Source organism: Typopeltis vanoorti, chromosome 19 (assembly GCF_054136105.1).
Source record: "Typopeltis vanoorti isolate ZY-2024b chromosome 19, IOZ_Tvanoo_1.0, whole genome shotgun sequence".
NCBI lineage: Eukaryota > Metazoa > Arthropoda > Arachnida > Uropygi > Thelyphonidae > Typopeltis > Typopeltis vanoorti.
In genome coordinates, this window is record NC_143567.1 from 25,450,474 (window position 1) to 25,469,447 (window position 18,974).

The 18,974-nt window shown below is 34.9% G+C and overlaps 1 protein-coding gene across 1 annotated transcript; it reads left to right on the forward strand.

Moving 5' to 3' along the window:
- The first annotated feature begins 345 nt into the window (after positions 1–345).
- Positions 346–13,231, forward strand: LOC150095922 (ceramide synthase 1-like). The gene is made up of 6 exons (XM_090409470.1): positions 346–517; positions 728–905; positions 1,385–1,546; positions 4,016–4,160; positions 5,307–5,431; positions 13,004–13,231. The coding sequence occupies exons 2-5, from the start codon at positions 733–735 to the stop codon at positions 5,409–5,411; spliced, it is 585 nt and encodes a 194-aa protein (XP_090265596.1). The 5' UTR covers positions 346–517; positions 728–732; the 3' UTR covers positions 5,412–5,431; positions 13,004–13,231.
- The last annotated feature ends 5,743 nt before the right edge of the window (positions 13,232–18,974 follow it).

Sequence of the window (18,974 nt, forward strand, 5' to 3'; positions counted from 1 at the left end):
ATGATTAAAATATTATTTATGTTCAATCGATCCTTACGGTGTTTTATACTAATAGAAATAAAAAAGTGAGTTCGATTTTTCTCATGAGAAGAGGAATCTTAATAGGGACTTTTCCGCTGAAGGTTAGTTCACTGATCTCATGCTGATGTCTGAAGAATGAGCGGCCTGCCGCGAAATAAAAGCACATTATTGATAACCAGTGACTAATAATTGTTGTTGTTGTTTTATGAAGATCGAGTTTCATGAAATTCAGAGGATAATCTCAATTGAGATGTTCCTAACTATACTGTTTATAACAATGACTACCAAATGAATGTATCTATATTTAATTAATGCATGCTTTTTCGTTTACAGAAAATTGGAAGAATTTATCAGTGCAATGATTTGGAGCAGATCAAATTAAGTGAAAGCTTGTGGAAATTTAAATTTTATTTTGGTATTTGGCTGTTTAACTGCTGTGCTATCATCACGTCAGGAATTTATGAGTACTTCAAGAAACCCAGTTTGTGGCAAGAAGGTAAGTAGAACTTCTCCGTTAAATCATTTTAACAACGTACTGGAGCAGCTCACAACCAACCATTATCCAAGCATCTATCTTTGTTCATTTTTGTTTTATGTTTATTTTATTTGTTCTTCTATATATTCTGAACATCCTTTATGAACTTCAAAATCTGATTGCAAGAAATTATTACTGTTATAGCTCAATTTTTCAAATCCTTCTCTTTAGACTGCATGCCGAAGGATCCATCAGTACAAACTTACTCAGTGATAGTATTGGAGTGTGGTTTCTACATCCACGAACTTTATTCGCTTCGCTATTCGTACATCTGGAGAAAGGACTCTAAGCTTCTCATTTATCATCATTTGGTGGCCCTCACATTAATGTGTGGTGCATATGTTTATGGGTAAGTGATCCATTTGTATAGAAAAACACAATAAATGTCAATTTATTATTATGGCGATGTATATTTATATTTTTAAAAGTTGCCTTTGGTGCCTTAAAGTGAATCAAGTCTTAAACAATGTTTAAGACTTCTACAGTGCGGTCACTCTGCAGCAACGAAGGACTGAATATAATTGGTTAAAATTTAGTTATAAATGAAACATTATTGGATGTATCTTATAATGTTTTACTTGTAAGACAAAATATTATTATTTTTTAAAAGTTATACTTGATTATAACCATGTGTTTAGTCGTTCAAACAAATTAAGTTCTTATCAATATCAAATTATCATCACCTTTCATGCTAAGTTAAATTTTAGAAACAATCTTTGCAATCAAGTTTATTTCTGAAAACAGTTAGTGTACTTATTTTCATCATTCCACTTTTAAAAGTAAATATATCTGTCTAATGAAATACATCCAATGATTTTTTTGTTGCAGATATGTCCATGTGGGAGTGTTAGTTCTTCTACTCCACGATGCCAGTGACATTGTTCTAGAGTTTGCAAAAGCAAACAAATATTTGGCAAGTAAAAGAACAAAGTGGATGTCTGTTCACAATGGTATCGTTTACATCTGTTTTCCTTTACTTTTAGCAGTGTGGTAAGTGCAACACAAGTTTGCTTTAATTGGTACATTCATAACATGTGAATAATCTGAAAGAGGTCAAAGCCGTAAAAAAGAATTATAGTTTATGATTTGCCATCAGATTCAACCACCGGTGAATCAACATATCAACAGATGTTGAACAATTATCGGTAAACATTTAGACAACGAAATATTTTAAATTATACTCCCATATATATTCAGATGAAAATCTCATCCATTTACAACCTCGTATAGTTTGCATTACAACAACGTTAAATCGGCAGATGTCTATGATGTTTACTACTTCTTTCCATGGTAAGACTACTGTCAGATCCAGATCTTGTTACAGAAAGTATTCATGTTCAAATGGAGGTTTTCATAATGCAGTGTTAAAAATTCCCATCCTATATTAAAGCCATTGTTGATCGAGAAACTAAAAAAACAATAAGCGACAAGTCATAACGATCCAGCTATAGAAGTATTTCTCTTACTTCGGATTTGTTAAAAGTACAAGACGGTTAGGAAAATCAATGTCTTCAATATCTCAAGAGCTGTCAACTTGGGAATATTCATCGATTTACGATGAGTATTTCCAAAGCTACATTCCCAGTAGATCTTTTGAAATATTTCATCCACCTCTACAAAAGTAGCATGTAAAAGTCTGTAAACACTTGTGCTATCCCGCTTGATATTTCCAAGGTATTTGATTGATTATCTCCGCAGATTGCAGTCTTCTGGTCTACCTTCCTTCCTTTGTAACTAGATGGCCAATTTTCTCTCAGGTGGTTCACAATAGTGATGATAGAGGTTCCCTTTCCGCAGATTTTCTTATTAATTTAGGCATTTCTCAGGGCACTTTTATTTCAATAACTCTCTTTCTAATATACATAAATGATTTGCTCTCACTAATTTCAAACCCTATTTTCAGTGTGTTGATGATAATCCACTCACTCACAGATAATGCACACTGTTACGATAAATCTTGCAATATTCAAATTCTCAAGCTTCAAGTTCCTCTACAAAAATATTCTAAAGATTAATCTTCACACTATCAAACAATGTAGCTATAACAGCTTAGTCATCGTCAACCCTTCAAAAAACACAGATCTGCTTGTCTTTTCTCAAAATAAAATCAGTCATTTCTTCTTCACTTTGATAATGCTTAGCTGAATGCTAAAGACCAGATGTCTTGTCTAAGACTTTCCCTTGCACCTAGCCTTTCATGGAATAAGCAATTCATTATTTCTATTATCTTCGGATTCCAGAAATCTTGGCATACAGTTTGGCTCAGGACATCACTTCTTTCCTTCCCAGCTGCTTGATCTGTACAGATCTGAAATCTGCTCAACCTTGGAATAATGCTCATTTGCATTGGCGGACCTAAAACGTCTATAAAAATTCTTGATGTAGTCCAGAAGAAATGGATTAAGTTGATTGAAGACCCATTTCTCAAGGTTCCGAAGGTTCATAGATGGTCAGTTTCTGTCTCGTTTGTGTTCTACAGATAATTCTATGGTCACTGTTCATTAGATCTGGCATTCGTTATACCCTCCAACATGTCTGCTAATAGAAAATGAACAGAAGGAGCAACTCAACATTCTTTCACAGTTCAAATATCGTTTCCATGAAAGTGTTAGTACCAGATGTCTTTTCCATCTACCTCAGTTCTGCGGAACATCCTTTCGAAGGAAGCATTTTATAAAGACGACAATCTACAACACTTTAAGAAACAATATCAACAGATTACTTTGTTCTTCATCCCAGTCTGCAAAGGGCATTTATTTGCAATCTGCTTTATATCCGGTCGTTTGTGCAAGTGATTTAGAGAAATAATAAATAATGCCATTTAAGCTCAAATCGGGATGCTTGTGCAATTCTGTGCAAATGGCGTTAGTGATAGATCGCTTTAAGTTGTATTACAGCTGTTAAATGGAGGTAAATTTTCAGGATTTTTTCATCGAGTTGGCCAAATATTGATATAAATAGGAAAGTTAGTTTTTCCTCCTAAAAATCGATAATTCATCAGTGGAGCTCAAAAAAATGAACGGTAGAACCAACATTTCTGACGAAAATCTACAGCATTAACATTAGTTTTCACGAGATGGCGCCAGTTGTCTTCCATAACCTGTTACTCGAATGCACCCCTACATTGCTTTATTTGCTTTCGGTAATGTCACTGACTGCTGTTCACTCTTCAAAAGGGTTAAAATACAATCGCCCACTCGTTTTCGGCAATATAAGGCTTCAGCAGATTTATATATCAGAAAACCATAGAGAGATTGCAGTGCAATCCGGTATATATTTTATTTCCAAATTTGCTTTTCATCCAATAAAAAGTAATTTAGACAATGAAGTTTTTGCGTTGTAGGATTAAGTCAAAGTTTACAAGGACTAAAAGTTGTTGACAAGATTATTGATAATTTACTTTAAATAATTAATTAATAACTGCAATTTAATAAATAGAATACATATTTTTATGCACAGGTTCTGGACAAGAATTTACTTGTTTCCTCTGAGAGTAATTTTTCCACTGGCGTCATCCGAAAAATGTATGAAAAGAATCCAATTTTCGATCGTTTCTCAAGCATTGTTGAACTTTCTGTTCTGCGCAAACTGCTACTGGAGTGTGGTAAGTAACTTGCACAAATACATCAAGCAATTTCTCATAGTAACTCTAGCGTTAAAGGCTAAATATCTGTGTATTGTATTTATTTAATTTTAAGTAGAAATTCAGTTTTTGTGTGTATTTTATTGTCACAAATGTCTAGTTCTGTTGCATTGTGAAAACAGTAGCCCATTTCCAGTTGTGTTTAATGAGATCATAAAATTTGGTCACAACAACAAATCAATTGACTGATATTATTTATGTTTAATACTTCGAAATTTGTTGTTTCTTTTTAAACATTGCCATTTGAAACTCTTGTTGGATGAGATTAATATTTATAACCGGTTTTCCTACGAGAATTCAACTAGTTTTCAGGTCATGAGAATACACAAATTTAAGATAAAAAACTACTGATGTTGTATTTGATGGACGTTAGATGGCGTTGAGTGTCGATGGTATTAGTCTCTGTGTATATTGCACGAAATAAACAGTGGTGACAGACTTGTGTATAATAGTTTGTTGAATTTATTATTACAATTATTACGAAATAATGGTAATCGTCTTGCAAAAATATTCTTGAGATGAGTGTAGCATTTTCCTCTTCGAAAAATTCTACTACCCCAACATTTTGCACTTGGAAAAATGCTACAGTCACAACAACTCAGCAGATTGTTACCGTGCTCCCCCAAATCGCTATAAAACCCTTGGGTAGCATTGAATTGATAAACAACGAATATACTGTATAAGTTTTCTATAATTAGAAATTACAACACTGAGCTTATGAGCACTCGAAAACAGTGTACAGCAAATGCTCCGTCTAACAAAGCATAAAACTGATTTGGAATATTTCACTAATTCGGACGTCTTGCTGAATTTCAACATCACAAAGTGATTTGGTTCTGATAATATTTCTGCTTTATTCCACAAACATGGACCATCATATTTAAGTTCAATAGAATTATAACTTCTCCCATGTGCTATACAAACAACTTTCAATCGTAAAAGGAATTCCAACCAATTTTTTTTTTTTCAAATAATCAGCTTTGTCTGAACCGACAGAGTTACGGAGGCTCTGTTATTTTAAAATCCTTCATTTTGTCCTAACTCTAGAGATTTACTGTAAAGTAGATTTCTTCATAACATTTAAAAATTATTGTTTCGTATTCATAGTTGCTTGTGAAGGCAATGGTAACTGTTCCATTAACCGGAGTGCAAGATCCTAGAGAAGATGAGGATTCTCCTTTAAAATTTGAAGAAAAACGAAGTAATTTTTAAGGAAGGTCATCATTTAAGAGGTGAGTGGTACATATTTCATATCTCACTCGAGTAGTTTGGCGCTCTCTACTACCTTAGAACTTGGTGTTTCATTGTGTATGACTGACTTGGTTAATCAGAGTGGATAGCACTTGCGATCACTGAGTGGAAGTGCGTTCAAGCTCCCAGTAAGCCTAGGGTTTGAACTCACTTGTCTGTTACATGAATTTACATGAAAATTCAAGTACCTAATTTTATTATTATTATTATTATTATTATTATTATTATTATTATTATTATTATATACATGCTAGCAGGATTAAAAAACCAGTAGTCAAGGATCTGAAAGGAGACCAGGACAACACCCCAATATACTTGTCCGTATACCTAAAGCCGTACTATCAGAAAATATTCTACCAAGCAAGGAAAGTAAAAACAGAAAATAATTACCAGTTTATATGGATAAGAGACAGCAAAATATTCCTTAGTAAGACACAAGATGCAAAACCAATTGAAATAAAATCCGCAGACGAGACCTCAACAGGCTGCCACATTGAAAGGAATATTAACAACTCGTAAAGAAAGAACTGCACACCAACCAACATGAATACAGACCATCAAGCAAACGTAATCATCCCGGAACATGATAATTGCCACATTCTGAAACCAATAACAGAATGGAAACAAGTGACAATCCCCAAAAAACGGACTATCTATTCTCCACATCAACATCAGAAGCATTCAAAAATACTGGCTGACCCTGCAAGTTTATCTGAAGGACGATAGACGAAATAGCATTTTAATACTGACTGAAGTATCTACGACAAACGAAGAGGCAACCTCCTACCAAATGCCACACTTCCAACAACACAAACACTGCAGACAAACAAAACGAGGCGGTGGTATAATAATATTTACCAAACATAAGCTAGAAGTAACAGAAATAAACTATGAATTAGAATACGCAGAAAACATATGCATCGAAATTAAAAACCTCAAACAACACAACTCTGTGATATTAAACGCAATATACAGACCACCCAACTCAAGCGACACAAAATTTCTAGAAGAACTAAACAGAAGGCCTTCAGCCATGGAAGTAGGAACCTCAGAAAACTTGATAATAATAGGAGGCATTAATATAAACATTAGGAACATAAATAACAACACAGAACAATACCTAGACCTATTATCGGCATATAACATAACCACATCCATACAGTCGTATATACGAGAAGTGAAAGTCGAAAACACAACAACCTCATTTTGCATTGATCATATAAATATAAGGGCACCTCCGAACAGCAATCGTCATAACTTGCAAACTGGCAGGCAGACCATTATTTCACAGAATTACAGTTACACACAGGACCAGAACCCATAAAAATCGCTGAGACTACAGAACAGTATTATAGCATTCTAAACGAAACAATAGTAAACGATGAAATCAAAAAACAGAATGGATGCAGATAGCATCTTTAGACTCTGCTGAAGTTGGGTATAATAATCTTAAACTTGCATTAACAAAATATATAACAAAGCATTAACAAAAATAAAAATAAGCCCCCAAACGAAACAAAATCCATGGATAACAGACAACATACTAACAGACATACAAAGAAAAGATGCCTTATGGAAACAACTTAAGATATCGCCAAACAATATCGCTTTAAAAGCTGAATACAAAAGAAAACGGAATCGCCTAACAACACAGATTAGAACGGCAAAAAGAAACTATTACAGCAACAAATTAAGAACAGAGAATGACATAAAGGAAACCTGGCACCTGATTAAAGAAATTTGGACAATATACATAGAACCACTGCTTCAGAAACAATAAAACACAGCTTTGTCTGCCACCAGAAATCCCTCAAACAGTTGGCAAACAACTTTAATCAGCACTTCGTGAACTCTGTCCAAAAACTACAAGGAAAAACATTTCCTCACACAAATGAACATTCTCCACTAGGTCCACGAGCAGCTCAGTCGATGTGGTTCCCAACAGTAACAAAAGAAGAACTAACACTGGCAATTCAAATAATTAATCCTGACAAATGACCGGGGATAGACGGAATCAGAAGAAAACACATCAAGAAACACTCAACCAACCTACTTCAAGTTATACAAAAACTATTAAATAAAATCTCCGAAACGGGACACATACCTGAAACACTGAAGACTGCATTAATTACACCCATACACAAACAGGGAAAAAAAAAGAAACATTATAAGTAATTACAGGTCCATCGCCACGCTGTCTGTAATTAACCAAATCATGGAGCGCATCGTGCATCAGAAACTCTCCACATACGTTGAAAAATTTCAAATAATACCCAAAACACAATATGGCTTTCAAAAAAATAAAGGAACAGCAACACTCCTGGAAGATTTCACAGATCTAATAAACGCTGCATTGGATAAAAACAGAATAACATTAGTGGTATTCATTGTCCTATCAAAAATCATTTGACACACTAACACACAAAACTATTATACCCCTATCGGAATTGGAGTTCGTCTACTCCAATGGTTTAAAGCATACACGAAAAACAGAAATCACATCAACGTATAGGATCAGCATACAGAAAAGAGGTACATGTCACCTGTGGAGTATCGGAAGGAGCTGTCCTATCTCAAATTCTATTTAACATATACACACGCGACATAAACGAACTCCCCCTAAAAAGTAAAATCTTCCAGTACGCAGACGATACGGCCATAGTATCCATTCACAACAACGCAAATATCGCTTACACAAATATGGCTTTCAAAAAAATAACACGAAATCAATCAAATCACTAACTGGTTAACCAAAAACGGCATATATATAAACCTTGGAAAAACAAAACTAATGGTATTCATAAACCCTCAAACCCTGCCCATAGAAACTAAATATCTCACTATCAAACATTCATCCTCCAATACGCAAAGCGCAGAACCTAAAATCACAACCATCACACAGGTGAAAACAACACACTATCTTCGGACTTCGCTTCGATGCTGATCAACGTTGGAATAGCCATACAAACTACCTACATACCAAGATTAGGATAATAGCAAGCAAACTATACAGATTAAAAGACATTGCCCCAAACCACATAAAAATACTAATCTATAAAGCATTATGTGAAAACATTTTAAGATATGCAATCACATCATACGCATTCTGCGGAGACTACAGACTTAAGAGACTACAAAGGTTGCAAGATAAAATGATAAAACTGATATTCTGGGAACAACCCACTCTTATGCAGGAAGTACTGACACAGCACAAAATATTTAAGGTGAAACAGTTATGCCACTACACAGTCATGTTAAAACATTATTACAGCCCAACATATAGAGTAACCAGAACAACATATCAAATAACAAGACCACAGTCAACAAACTACATAACATATAAATACAACAATCACTACGGCAAAGTCACCCGAAACTTCTATGTACCTGACATGATAAAACTGCCGTTCGACAACAGAAACCTAGAAACATACAGAGAGCTGAAACAGACGTTATATCAATATTATAGCGAGAATGAAATTAGAGCAATTCCTGTTTCTCTCTCCCCCACACTCACGCACGCACACACAAACCTATGACAAATCCCCTCTCAAAAAACCATCACTACAAGAACACAAAGAAACAAACATGCCTTGTCTAAATGCAACTCTATCTGCACAAAAAAAAGAAGTTAAACTGTATTAGCAGTCGAAGTGTTTCAAACACGTACCAACAAACAGTAAAATCAACACCTGGCTTGCGACCAGTATAGGAACATAGCCATGAAACCACCATTATCTATCATCTATTATCTTCCTCAGATAAGCTCTTCTAAGCTTCGATGAAGAAATTATTAACTTGCAAGTATCTGTTATTCACAATTGTAATGTGTTATAAATATTATATATATATATATATATAATTATTCCAGCATCTATGTATGCAATTTATCTGACACATAAAAAAAAATAAATTATTATTATTATTATTATTATGTATATTCTATATTCAAAAATTCTGTATAATCTTTATTGTAAATATTAGGAGAGCATGTGTTGTAAATACATAAAACAGAAGCAAAAAGTATTTTTAAAAAATTTAATTGAAATCCAATGTAGAAAATGTAGCACTTTGTGCTGAATTCTGTAAAACTATAAGTTGCAATGTCACTCAAGATGTTTATTGTATGTGTAAATATTTTAACAAATCAATAAAACAAATTATTACTATTATTATTAATATTATTAAGATACACATCCAGGGAGTCAGGAACTCATCGAAGGACGCTACATACTACACGCACAAGATATCATACCTCTTCTTGAATTCATTCACACTGCTTGCACTCACAACATCCAAAGGCAATCCATTCCAATAACGCGCCACCTTTTGAGAGAAAAATCTAGCTCTCATCCCTAATTAGCAGCATTCATTTACAGCTTCCAAGGATACCCTATTTTCCTTTCCCCACCCACCATTAAATGAAAAATCCCATCAATTTAAATCCTAAATGACCCATTCAGAAGTTTGTAAGTCTCAATCATATCAGCCCTCTTTCTCCTGTTTGCTAGTGTCTGCAGTCTACAAATTCTTAATCTGTATTCATAATCAATATTCCACAATCCTGATATCATTTTTAATACTCGCATTTACACTCTCTCTCTCTCTCTTCAATATATCAGAATCAAAACTGAAGCCAGGGGGTCTACACCTCCGCACAGTAGTCCACGTGAGGGTCTTATCAAGGCCACGTAAAGAGGCAAAATGACTTCCTAATCTTTACATGTCGGTACTGGAATTATCTTTTGAGTTGTATTTGCAGTCTTTGCTACATGGCCCCTGAATTTCAACTACCTATCTACTAACACTGCAAGAATCCTAGCTCCGTCAGTTTCTTCAAGCCTACTCCCACCAATATAATATGACTGGATATCTAATCACGCTGAAGTGCTTCACTTTGCATTTCCTGACATTAGACTGACACCCATTTTCCTATGCCCACAATTACAGCCTATCCAAATCATTCTGCAAAGACTGCATATCAGCAGCATTCCTGATTACTCTACCTATCTTTGCACCATCAGCAAATTTTTGTATGTTGCTTGTCAAGTCCTTCCCAATATGATTCATGTACAGATTGAATAACATTTAACTATGCACTGATCCTTGTGGTACAGTACGTTTTACCTTAAACCTCGCAGACTCATATACCCCGTATACCACTTTTTGATATCTGTCAGTCAGCCATAGAACGTTCACGCTAATATTCTATAACCCAAATCCATATTCTCCAATTTATGCAACAATCTACCATGCAATATTCTGTCAAAAGCCTTATCAAAGTCCCAAAGTATGATGATGTATCCATTCCCCTTGTCTAGTTTAATACTAACATAGTTATAGAATGTCAGCAAGATGTTAAAACATGACCTTCCCTTATTAAACCCATGTTACTCATTGCAAAGTAGAGATGAGATTCTCTGTCAACCCATTTCTAAATGCGAGCTCTAACCATTATCATACATTTCTTCCATTCCTGCGGAATATTCCGTGTTCTGAGACTCATATTAAACACCCTGGTGCAAGGAATAATCAGATCAGCTGAACACTCTTTTAGCACACTGATGATATCTCATTAGTCCCTGTTGTTGAATTCTTATTCAGTTTGTGCAACAGCTCTAAAACCTCGGCTTTACACACTCGCGTTTCTTCATATATTGAGAAGGTAACAGTGAGCTCAATGTTGCGTACACCAGCTTAATGGGTTTTAACAGAAGAGGCACTTCTTATCTGAACAATCTCTTCTGCATCTGTAACTCTCATGTGTTCTGCATTTAGCAGCGTTATTCTTTCAATACGAAAGAATTTACTTGCAGCATATTGATAGAATTTTTGTGGGTTGTCTTTAGCATGCAGAATCAGTTTCTTTTCATACTCAGACTTTGCTTTCTATACAGTAAATGTGAATATTCTAGCCTGCTGCTTATAATTTTCATAATCCACATCATCCTTTTCTTACGAATCTCTTGCTTAACAAGATTGCACATCCTATTGAATCCGACACTACTTATTCTTTTAACTGTTGAGACACATTCTGATATCGCATCATTTAAGTACTGTTTAAATGTTTTCCATGCCCTGTCATGTTCTTCCCATGTAGAAAACGATTTATGCAACCGAGTTCAGCGGAATGTTCCATTCAGATGAACTCAGTATATTCTTCAATTGGTCATAATATTCTGCTTTGTAGTTCAGCATGTAACCTTTTCTGAATGGAGCATTCATAAACGTAATCACTTCCCAAGTGAGTATCGCATGATCATAGTCACCAACCAGATTTATTCGACATGTGAGATTTCCTAATACGGTGGGTACAGTGGATGGTCTACATCAAGGGTACTTGAAACTCTTGACGCATATTCTACTCCTGACAAGCATGACGTTTTTCCGCGGTTCCATCTGATTTTCTGGTGTGTCACTGTATCGACCACTCCACCAAAGTATTCTCGCTTAATCATCTTGCGCCGATCTTGAAGTGCATTTGCTGTTTGGCATATTACCTCATCCTGTTTGAAATACTCATCACATCGAGAATATCTGGTCGTCCAGAATGAACACATCTGAGGAGGAAATGTTCTAGTAAGTCGCATCATTCATCTTTTGTTCTCCTTGCATCAAGGGGATCTGAAACATGGCAGGAAGATATCTCCAAGATCTTCACTTTACTGTCGCTGACTTGCAGTTCAAACAGATCAGCAATAATTATAACCTACTTGATATGATAACTTACAAATTGAGTATAGTGAGTAAGTAATAATAGTTTTCTGAACATGCCATTAATGTTTTCGTGTTTGTTTTTCTAGCGAAACTGTGAATGGAGAAAAATGAGAAAAGAAGTGCGATTCCAAGTATTCTCACCCGATATTTCAATCTTTTTTTTTTTAATTCTGAGTTAATGTTTGAAACGAATTCAAAATTGACTACTTTAAACCATAAACTGTGTTTGTTTCAATCATAAATGAATAAAGAACGTTGAATTAATCAGATGTTTTTCGGTTTTCTTTAATTACGTGGCTCATGGGTAATAAAATATTCTTTTTCAATTCTCCATTTTATTTCCCACTGTGCCAAGATCTACAATCGTTACTTTAAAAGTGGGGATGAAGTAATAATAACAATAAAAATAATAATATCTAAGATGGGGATCTCGTTCCTGACGGACTGTCATAGTACTACCACAGTTATGCCTCTTAGAAAAGCAAAGTGGTTTGTTTTTCCACTGATTAAACACCCGAGATAATTCTTTTTCTTTTCTTTCGAGAAATCAGTCAGCTCTGCTGTTTACAAAATCGTGGCTCCAGACAGATGGGAATCCACAATAAGGCCTTTATCGAACTCAACAAATTCCATTGTTTTTCCCATTGTGATCATTACTGACAATTAGTGACCAGCAGCATTTTTAAATAGTTGTCTAGAACACCTGGTGACGCACGTGACCAAGCATTTTTCATATACGCTGCGTAAGTGACGTTTACATAATAATAATAATAATAATAATAATAATAATAATAATAATAATAATAATAATAATAATACCTTTATTTCCCTTATAGGGAGTAGGCGAAGTCTTTTTACCCTATCTAGCCTTTGGAGACTGCGAGGACAGTTTCATCTCCACCGGTAGCCAATCAGAGATAGCTGGCTCATGCTCATGCTTTGCTACAGTCGATCTTCTTGAGTTTCCGGAAGAAAAACCCGCTTTTTCAGTATAAACGATCTTAAATATCAAATTCATCATAATCTGTATAATAAGTAGTTATACGAGTAAAGCTGAATGGATAGTCAAATGATATAAATGGTATTGCAACAAGCAACTGTTTATTCAGTTGCAGAAAATGATGACGCAAGAATTGAATATTTCGCAGAGAACAATGTCACGTGATGAGTTTGGGGTGAAAGCCAAGGACTTCTTCCATATGATGCTCAAAATTAACAACAAGAACAGAAATCGATATATTCAACAGAATGACATCCGTGAACAGCACGTATATGACAGAGTGTCATGGGCTAATTGTATTGAGGTTCTAGTAATATTAATTTTAACAAGATTTTAAAATATTAATAATAAATAAATAAATACTTAAAAATAATTAAATAAATAAATTAAAAATAAATAAATTAAAAATAAATAAATTAATTAATATATATAATGAAATGTAAGTTAATTCTGGAATTTGTGAAGAAGTATTTATTCGTAATTAAAATAATATATATATGCAGTATATTAATATATTTTTTATGTCTGAGATAAATTGCATACATAGATACAGTAGTAATTATAAATACACGTGTGTGTATATATATGTAATATTTACAACACATTACAACTATGAATGACAGATACTTGTAAGTTAATAATATTTTTAAATAATAATTTTTTTTAATTCAAGCCTTTTTTTATTTTTTTTATTATTAATAATATTGAAATTATGATTGTACATTCTGATTGCATATTTACAACAAAGAATATTACATATTCTTTCTTTGGGAGGCATTTCTGATTTCTTCCTCAAAGCTTAGCAGAGCTTATCTGAGGAAGATAATAGATGATAGATGGCGGTGGTTTCATGGTTATGTTTCTATACTGGTCGCAAGTCAGGTGTTGATTTTACTGTTTGTGGTACGTGCTTAGAAGACTTCAACTGCTAGTACAGCTTAATGGTTTTTGAGAGGAGGAAGTTTGTCATAGGCTGTGTGTGTGTGTGTGTGTGTGTGTGTGTGTGTGTGTGTGTGTGTGTGTGTGTGTGTGTGTGTGTGTGTGTGTGTGTGTGTGTGTGTGTGTGTGTGTGTGTGTGTGTGTGTGTGTGTGTGTGTGTGTGTGTGTGTGTGTGTGTGTGAGAGAGAGAGAGAGAGAGAGAGAGAGACAGAGAGAGAGAAACAAGAATTACTCAAATTTTCATTCTTGCTGTAATATTTATAAATTGCCAGTTTCAGCTGTCTGTATGTCCCTAGGTTTCTGTCGTCGAACGGCAGTTTGTTTTATTTGTGATATGTTGTTCTGGTTACTATAGAGTAACCAGAACAACAGGTTACTCTATAGTGTAGTAATATTTTAGCATGAATGTGTAGTAGCATAAGTGTTTCACCTTAAATATTTTGTGTTGTGTCCGTGCTTCCTGCATGAGAGTGGGTTGTTCCAAGAATATCAGTTTTACCATTTTATCTTGCAACCATTGTAGCCTGTTAAGTCTGTAGTCTGCGCACAATGCGTATGATGTGATTACATATCTTAAAATGTTTTCACATAATGCTTTACAGATTAGTGTATAGCAGGATGAATTTCGGATAGTGAGATGTTTAGATTTTATGGGCAGGTTTTTGAATATCATTAGCTTTGTTTTTCCAGGGTTTATATATATATATATATATATATATATATATATATATATATATATATATATATATATATATATATATATATATATATATATATGCCGTTTTCGTTAACCAGTTAGTGATTTGATTGATGTCGTGTTGCATATTTGTGTAAGCGATGTTTGCTTACATCGCTTACACAAATCTGCGTACTGCAAGATTTATTTTTTAAGGAAAGGTGGCTTATGTCGCGTTTGTATATGTTAAATAGAATGGAAGATAGGACAGCTCCTTGCAGTACTCCACAGATTACGTGTGGTGTGCTTTCTGTTTTTCATGTATGCTTTAAAGCATACATGAAATTAAACCACTGGAGTAGACGACCTCCAATTCCGATATGTGTTAATTTCGTTAACAAGGTTGTTGTGTGTTAGTGTGTCAAATGGTTTTGTTAGTTCAATGAATACCGCTAATGTTATTGTTTTTATCTAATGCAGCGTTTATTAGGTCTGTGAAATTTTCCAGGAGTGTTGCCGTTCCTTTATTTTTTTGAAGGCCATATTGTGTTTTGGGTATAATTTGAAAATTTTCAACATTTGTGGAGAGTTTGTGATTCACGATGCACTCCATGGTTTGGTTAATTACAGACAATGTGGCGATGGGTCTGTAATTACTTATAATGTTTCTTTTTCCCTGTTTGTGTATGGGTGTGATTAGTGCAGTCTTCAGTGTTTCAGGTATGTGTCCCGTTTCGAAGATTTTATTTAACAGTTTTTGTATAACTGGAAGTAGCTTGGTTGAGTGTTTCGTGATGTCTTTTGGTCTGATTCCGTCTATCCCCAGTCCTTTGTTAGGGTTAATTTGTTGAATCGCCAGGGATAGTTCTTCTTTTGTTACTGTGGGGAACCACATAGACTGGTTTGTTTATACTTGTGTAATGGTTGTGGTTTTAGGATCAGCGCTTTGTGTATAGGAGGATGAATGTCGCATAGTAAGATGTCGTGTTGCATATTTGGTTAAGCGATATTAGCGTTGCTGTGAATGGATACTATGGTCGTGTGATCTGCGTACTGGAAGATTTTAATTTTACGGGGAAGATGGCTTATGTAGTGTGTGTATATGTTAAATAGAATGGGAGACAAGACAGTTCTTTGCGGTACTCCACAGGTTGCCGGTACCTCTTTGCTGTACGCTGATCCTGTACGTGTGATGTGCTTCCTGTTTTTCATGTATGCTTTAAACCACTGGAGTAGACGACCTCCGATTCCGATATGTGTTAGTTTCATTAACAAAACATTTTATGTATTAATGTGTCGAATGCTATTGTTAGGTCAATAAAACGACTAATACAATTCTGTTTTTATCCAATTCAGTGTTTATAAGGTCTGTGAAATCTTCCAGGAGTGTTGCTGTTTCTTTATGTTTCTGAAAACCATATTGTGTTGTAGGTATGATTTGAAATTTTTCAACGTATCTGGAGAGTTTCTGATGCACGATGCGCTCCATCATTTGGATGATTACAGATAACGCGCAATGGGTCTGTCATTACTTATAATGTTTCTTTTTCCATGTTTGTGTATTGGTATAATTAATGCCGTCTTTAGTGTTTCAGGTATGTGTCCTGTTTCGATGATTTTAGCAGTTTTAGTATAACTGGACATAGGTTGGTTGAGTGTTTCTTGATGTATTTTGGTCTGATAAGTCTATCCCCGGTCCTTTGTTAGGATTAGTTTGTTGAATTGCTAGTGATAGTTCTTTTGTTACTGTGGGGAATCACATCGACTGAGTTGCTCGTGGACCTAGTGGAGAATGTTCGTTTGTGTGAGGAAGGGTTGTTTCTTGTAGATTTTGGACAGAGTTCACAAAGTGCCGATTAAAGTAGTTTGCCAACTGCTTCAGGGATTTGAGGCAGCAGTTCTGTGTATTGTCCAGCATTTCTTTATGCAGTATGCTAGGTTTCCTTTTTGTAATTCTGTGTTCTTAATTTGTTGCTATAATAGTTTCTTTTGGCCGTTCTAATCTGTGTTGTTAGGAGTTTCCGTTTTCTTTTGTATTCAGCTTTTAAAGCGATATTGTTTGGCGACTTCTTAAGTTGTTTCCATAGGGTATCGTTTCTTTGTATGTCTGTTAATATGTTGTCTGTTATCCATGGATTTTTTTCGTTTGGGGGCGTATTTTGTTTTATTTTTGTTAATGCTTTGTTACATATTTTGTTAAATGCAGTTTATATTACATACAGCTTCAGCAGCGTCTAAAGATGCTATCTGCATCCAGTCTGTTTTTCTGATTTCTTAGTTTACTATTGTTTCGTTTAGAATGCTATAATACTGTTTTTTAGTCTCAGTGAGTTTGTGGGTTCTGGTTCAGTGTGTAACTGAAATGCTGTGAAATAATGGTCTGCCAGTTTGCATGTCATGACGGCTGCTGTATGGCTGTTTGGAGGGCCCTTATATTTATATGATCAATGCAGGTTGAGGTTGTTGTGTTTCCGACTATCTCTTCTCGTGTATACGACTGTATGGATGGGGTTATGTTATATGCCGATAATAGGTCTAGGTATTGTTCTGTGTTGCTATTTATGTTCTTAATGTTTATATTCATATCTCCTATTATTATCAAGTATTGTGAGGCGCCTACTTCCTTGGCTAAAAGCAATCTGTTAAGTTTATCTAGAAATTTTGCGGTGCTTAAGTTGGGTGGTCTGTATATTGCGTTTAATATCAGGGAGTTTTCTTGTTTGATGTTTTTAATTTCGATTCATATGTTTTCTGCGTATTCTAATTTATAATTTATTTCTGTTACATCTAGTTTATGTTCGGTAAATATTATTATACCACCGCGTCGTTTTGTTTGTCTGCAGTGTTTGTGTTGTTGGAAGTTTGGTATTTGGTAGATGGTTGCCTCTTAGTTTGTCTTAGATATTTCAGCCAGTATTAAAATGTCTATGTCGTCTATATCTTACTTCAGATAAGCTTGCAAGGTCAGCCAGTATTTTTGAATGCTTCTGATGTTGATGTGGAGAATAGATAGTCCTTTTTTGGGGATTGTCACTTGTTTCCATTCCGTTATTGATTTCAGAATGTGGCATTTATCATGTTCCGGGTGATTATGACTTCTTGATGGTCTGCATTCATGTTGATTGGTGTGCTGTTCCTTCTTTATGAGTTGTCAACATTCTGTCAATGTGGCAGACTGTTGAGGTCTTCTACGGATTTTATCTCGATTGGTTTTGCGTCTTGTGTCTTTCTAAGGAATATTTTGCTGTCTCTTATCCATATTAACTGGTAATTTGTTTCTATTTTTACTTTCCTTGCTTGGTAGAATAGTTTCTGATAATATGGCGTTAAGTATTCGGACAAGTATATTCGAGTATTGTTGTGGTCTCCTTTCAGATCCTTGACTATTGGTTTTATTAGCAGGATTAAAAAACCAATAGTCAAGGATCTGAAAGGAGACCACGACAATACTGGAATATATTTACTCGCTTATTTTTCTGTGATTCTTCACTAGATTTTTTTTGGGGCATATAGTGCGGCCATGTTGCACAAAACATCGCGAAATATTTAATGATAAATACACAAATAAACTATTTCCTAAACACAAAATCGATGAGTTTTGTGTTTGACACAAAACAGTATGTGTTGAAGCCAAGTTCTGAGGGAGGTTGCTAGTGAATGCGCTGTTGCCACGGCGCATGGTGCACTGTTGCTAAATAAAAACCTTTTTACTTTTCGCTCGCTTGCGTCTTGTTCGAAAGTATAGTCCAAAATGTTATTGATTCCTTTATGGGATCACGGACGTATCTTCGAAAGAACGTAATTGGAACGGACGTAAGTCGAGGGATGACTGCATGTCTCCCACTACCTCGACGGCTGCTGATTCACCCGGTGATAAAGAAAGAAGCTGATTTTTTTTCAAAGAATCTTTTCTAATTTAAAATTTTTCTTATGTTATTTTTTAAATATGTAAATGCTTGGCCAGTAAAGTATTTTCTTATCATTTAGTATTCATTTTGTAGCACTCGCTTTTAGCATATTTCTAAGGCAAATAAACTCCAGCTTTACGAATTCCCAATTTACGAACGGTTACTAGGAGCCAATTAATTTGTAAACGCAGGAACTAAGAATACCCGTCCATAGACTACCACTGCTTGAGCATGGTTTAACTTTTTTTGGAAGGGGTAGGGGGGAAAGTTGGATTTGGCGTGTT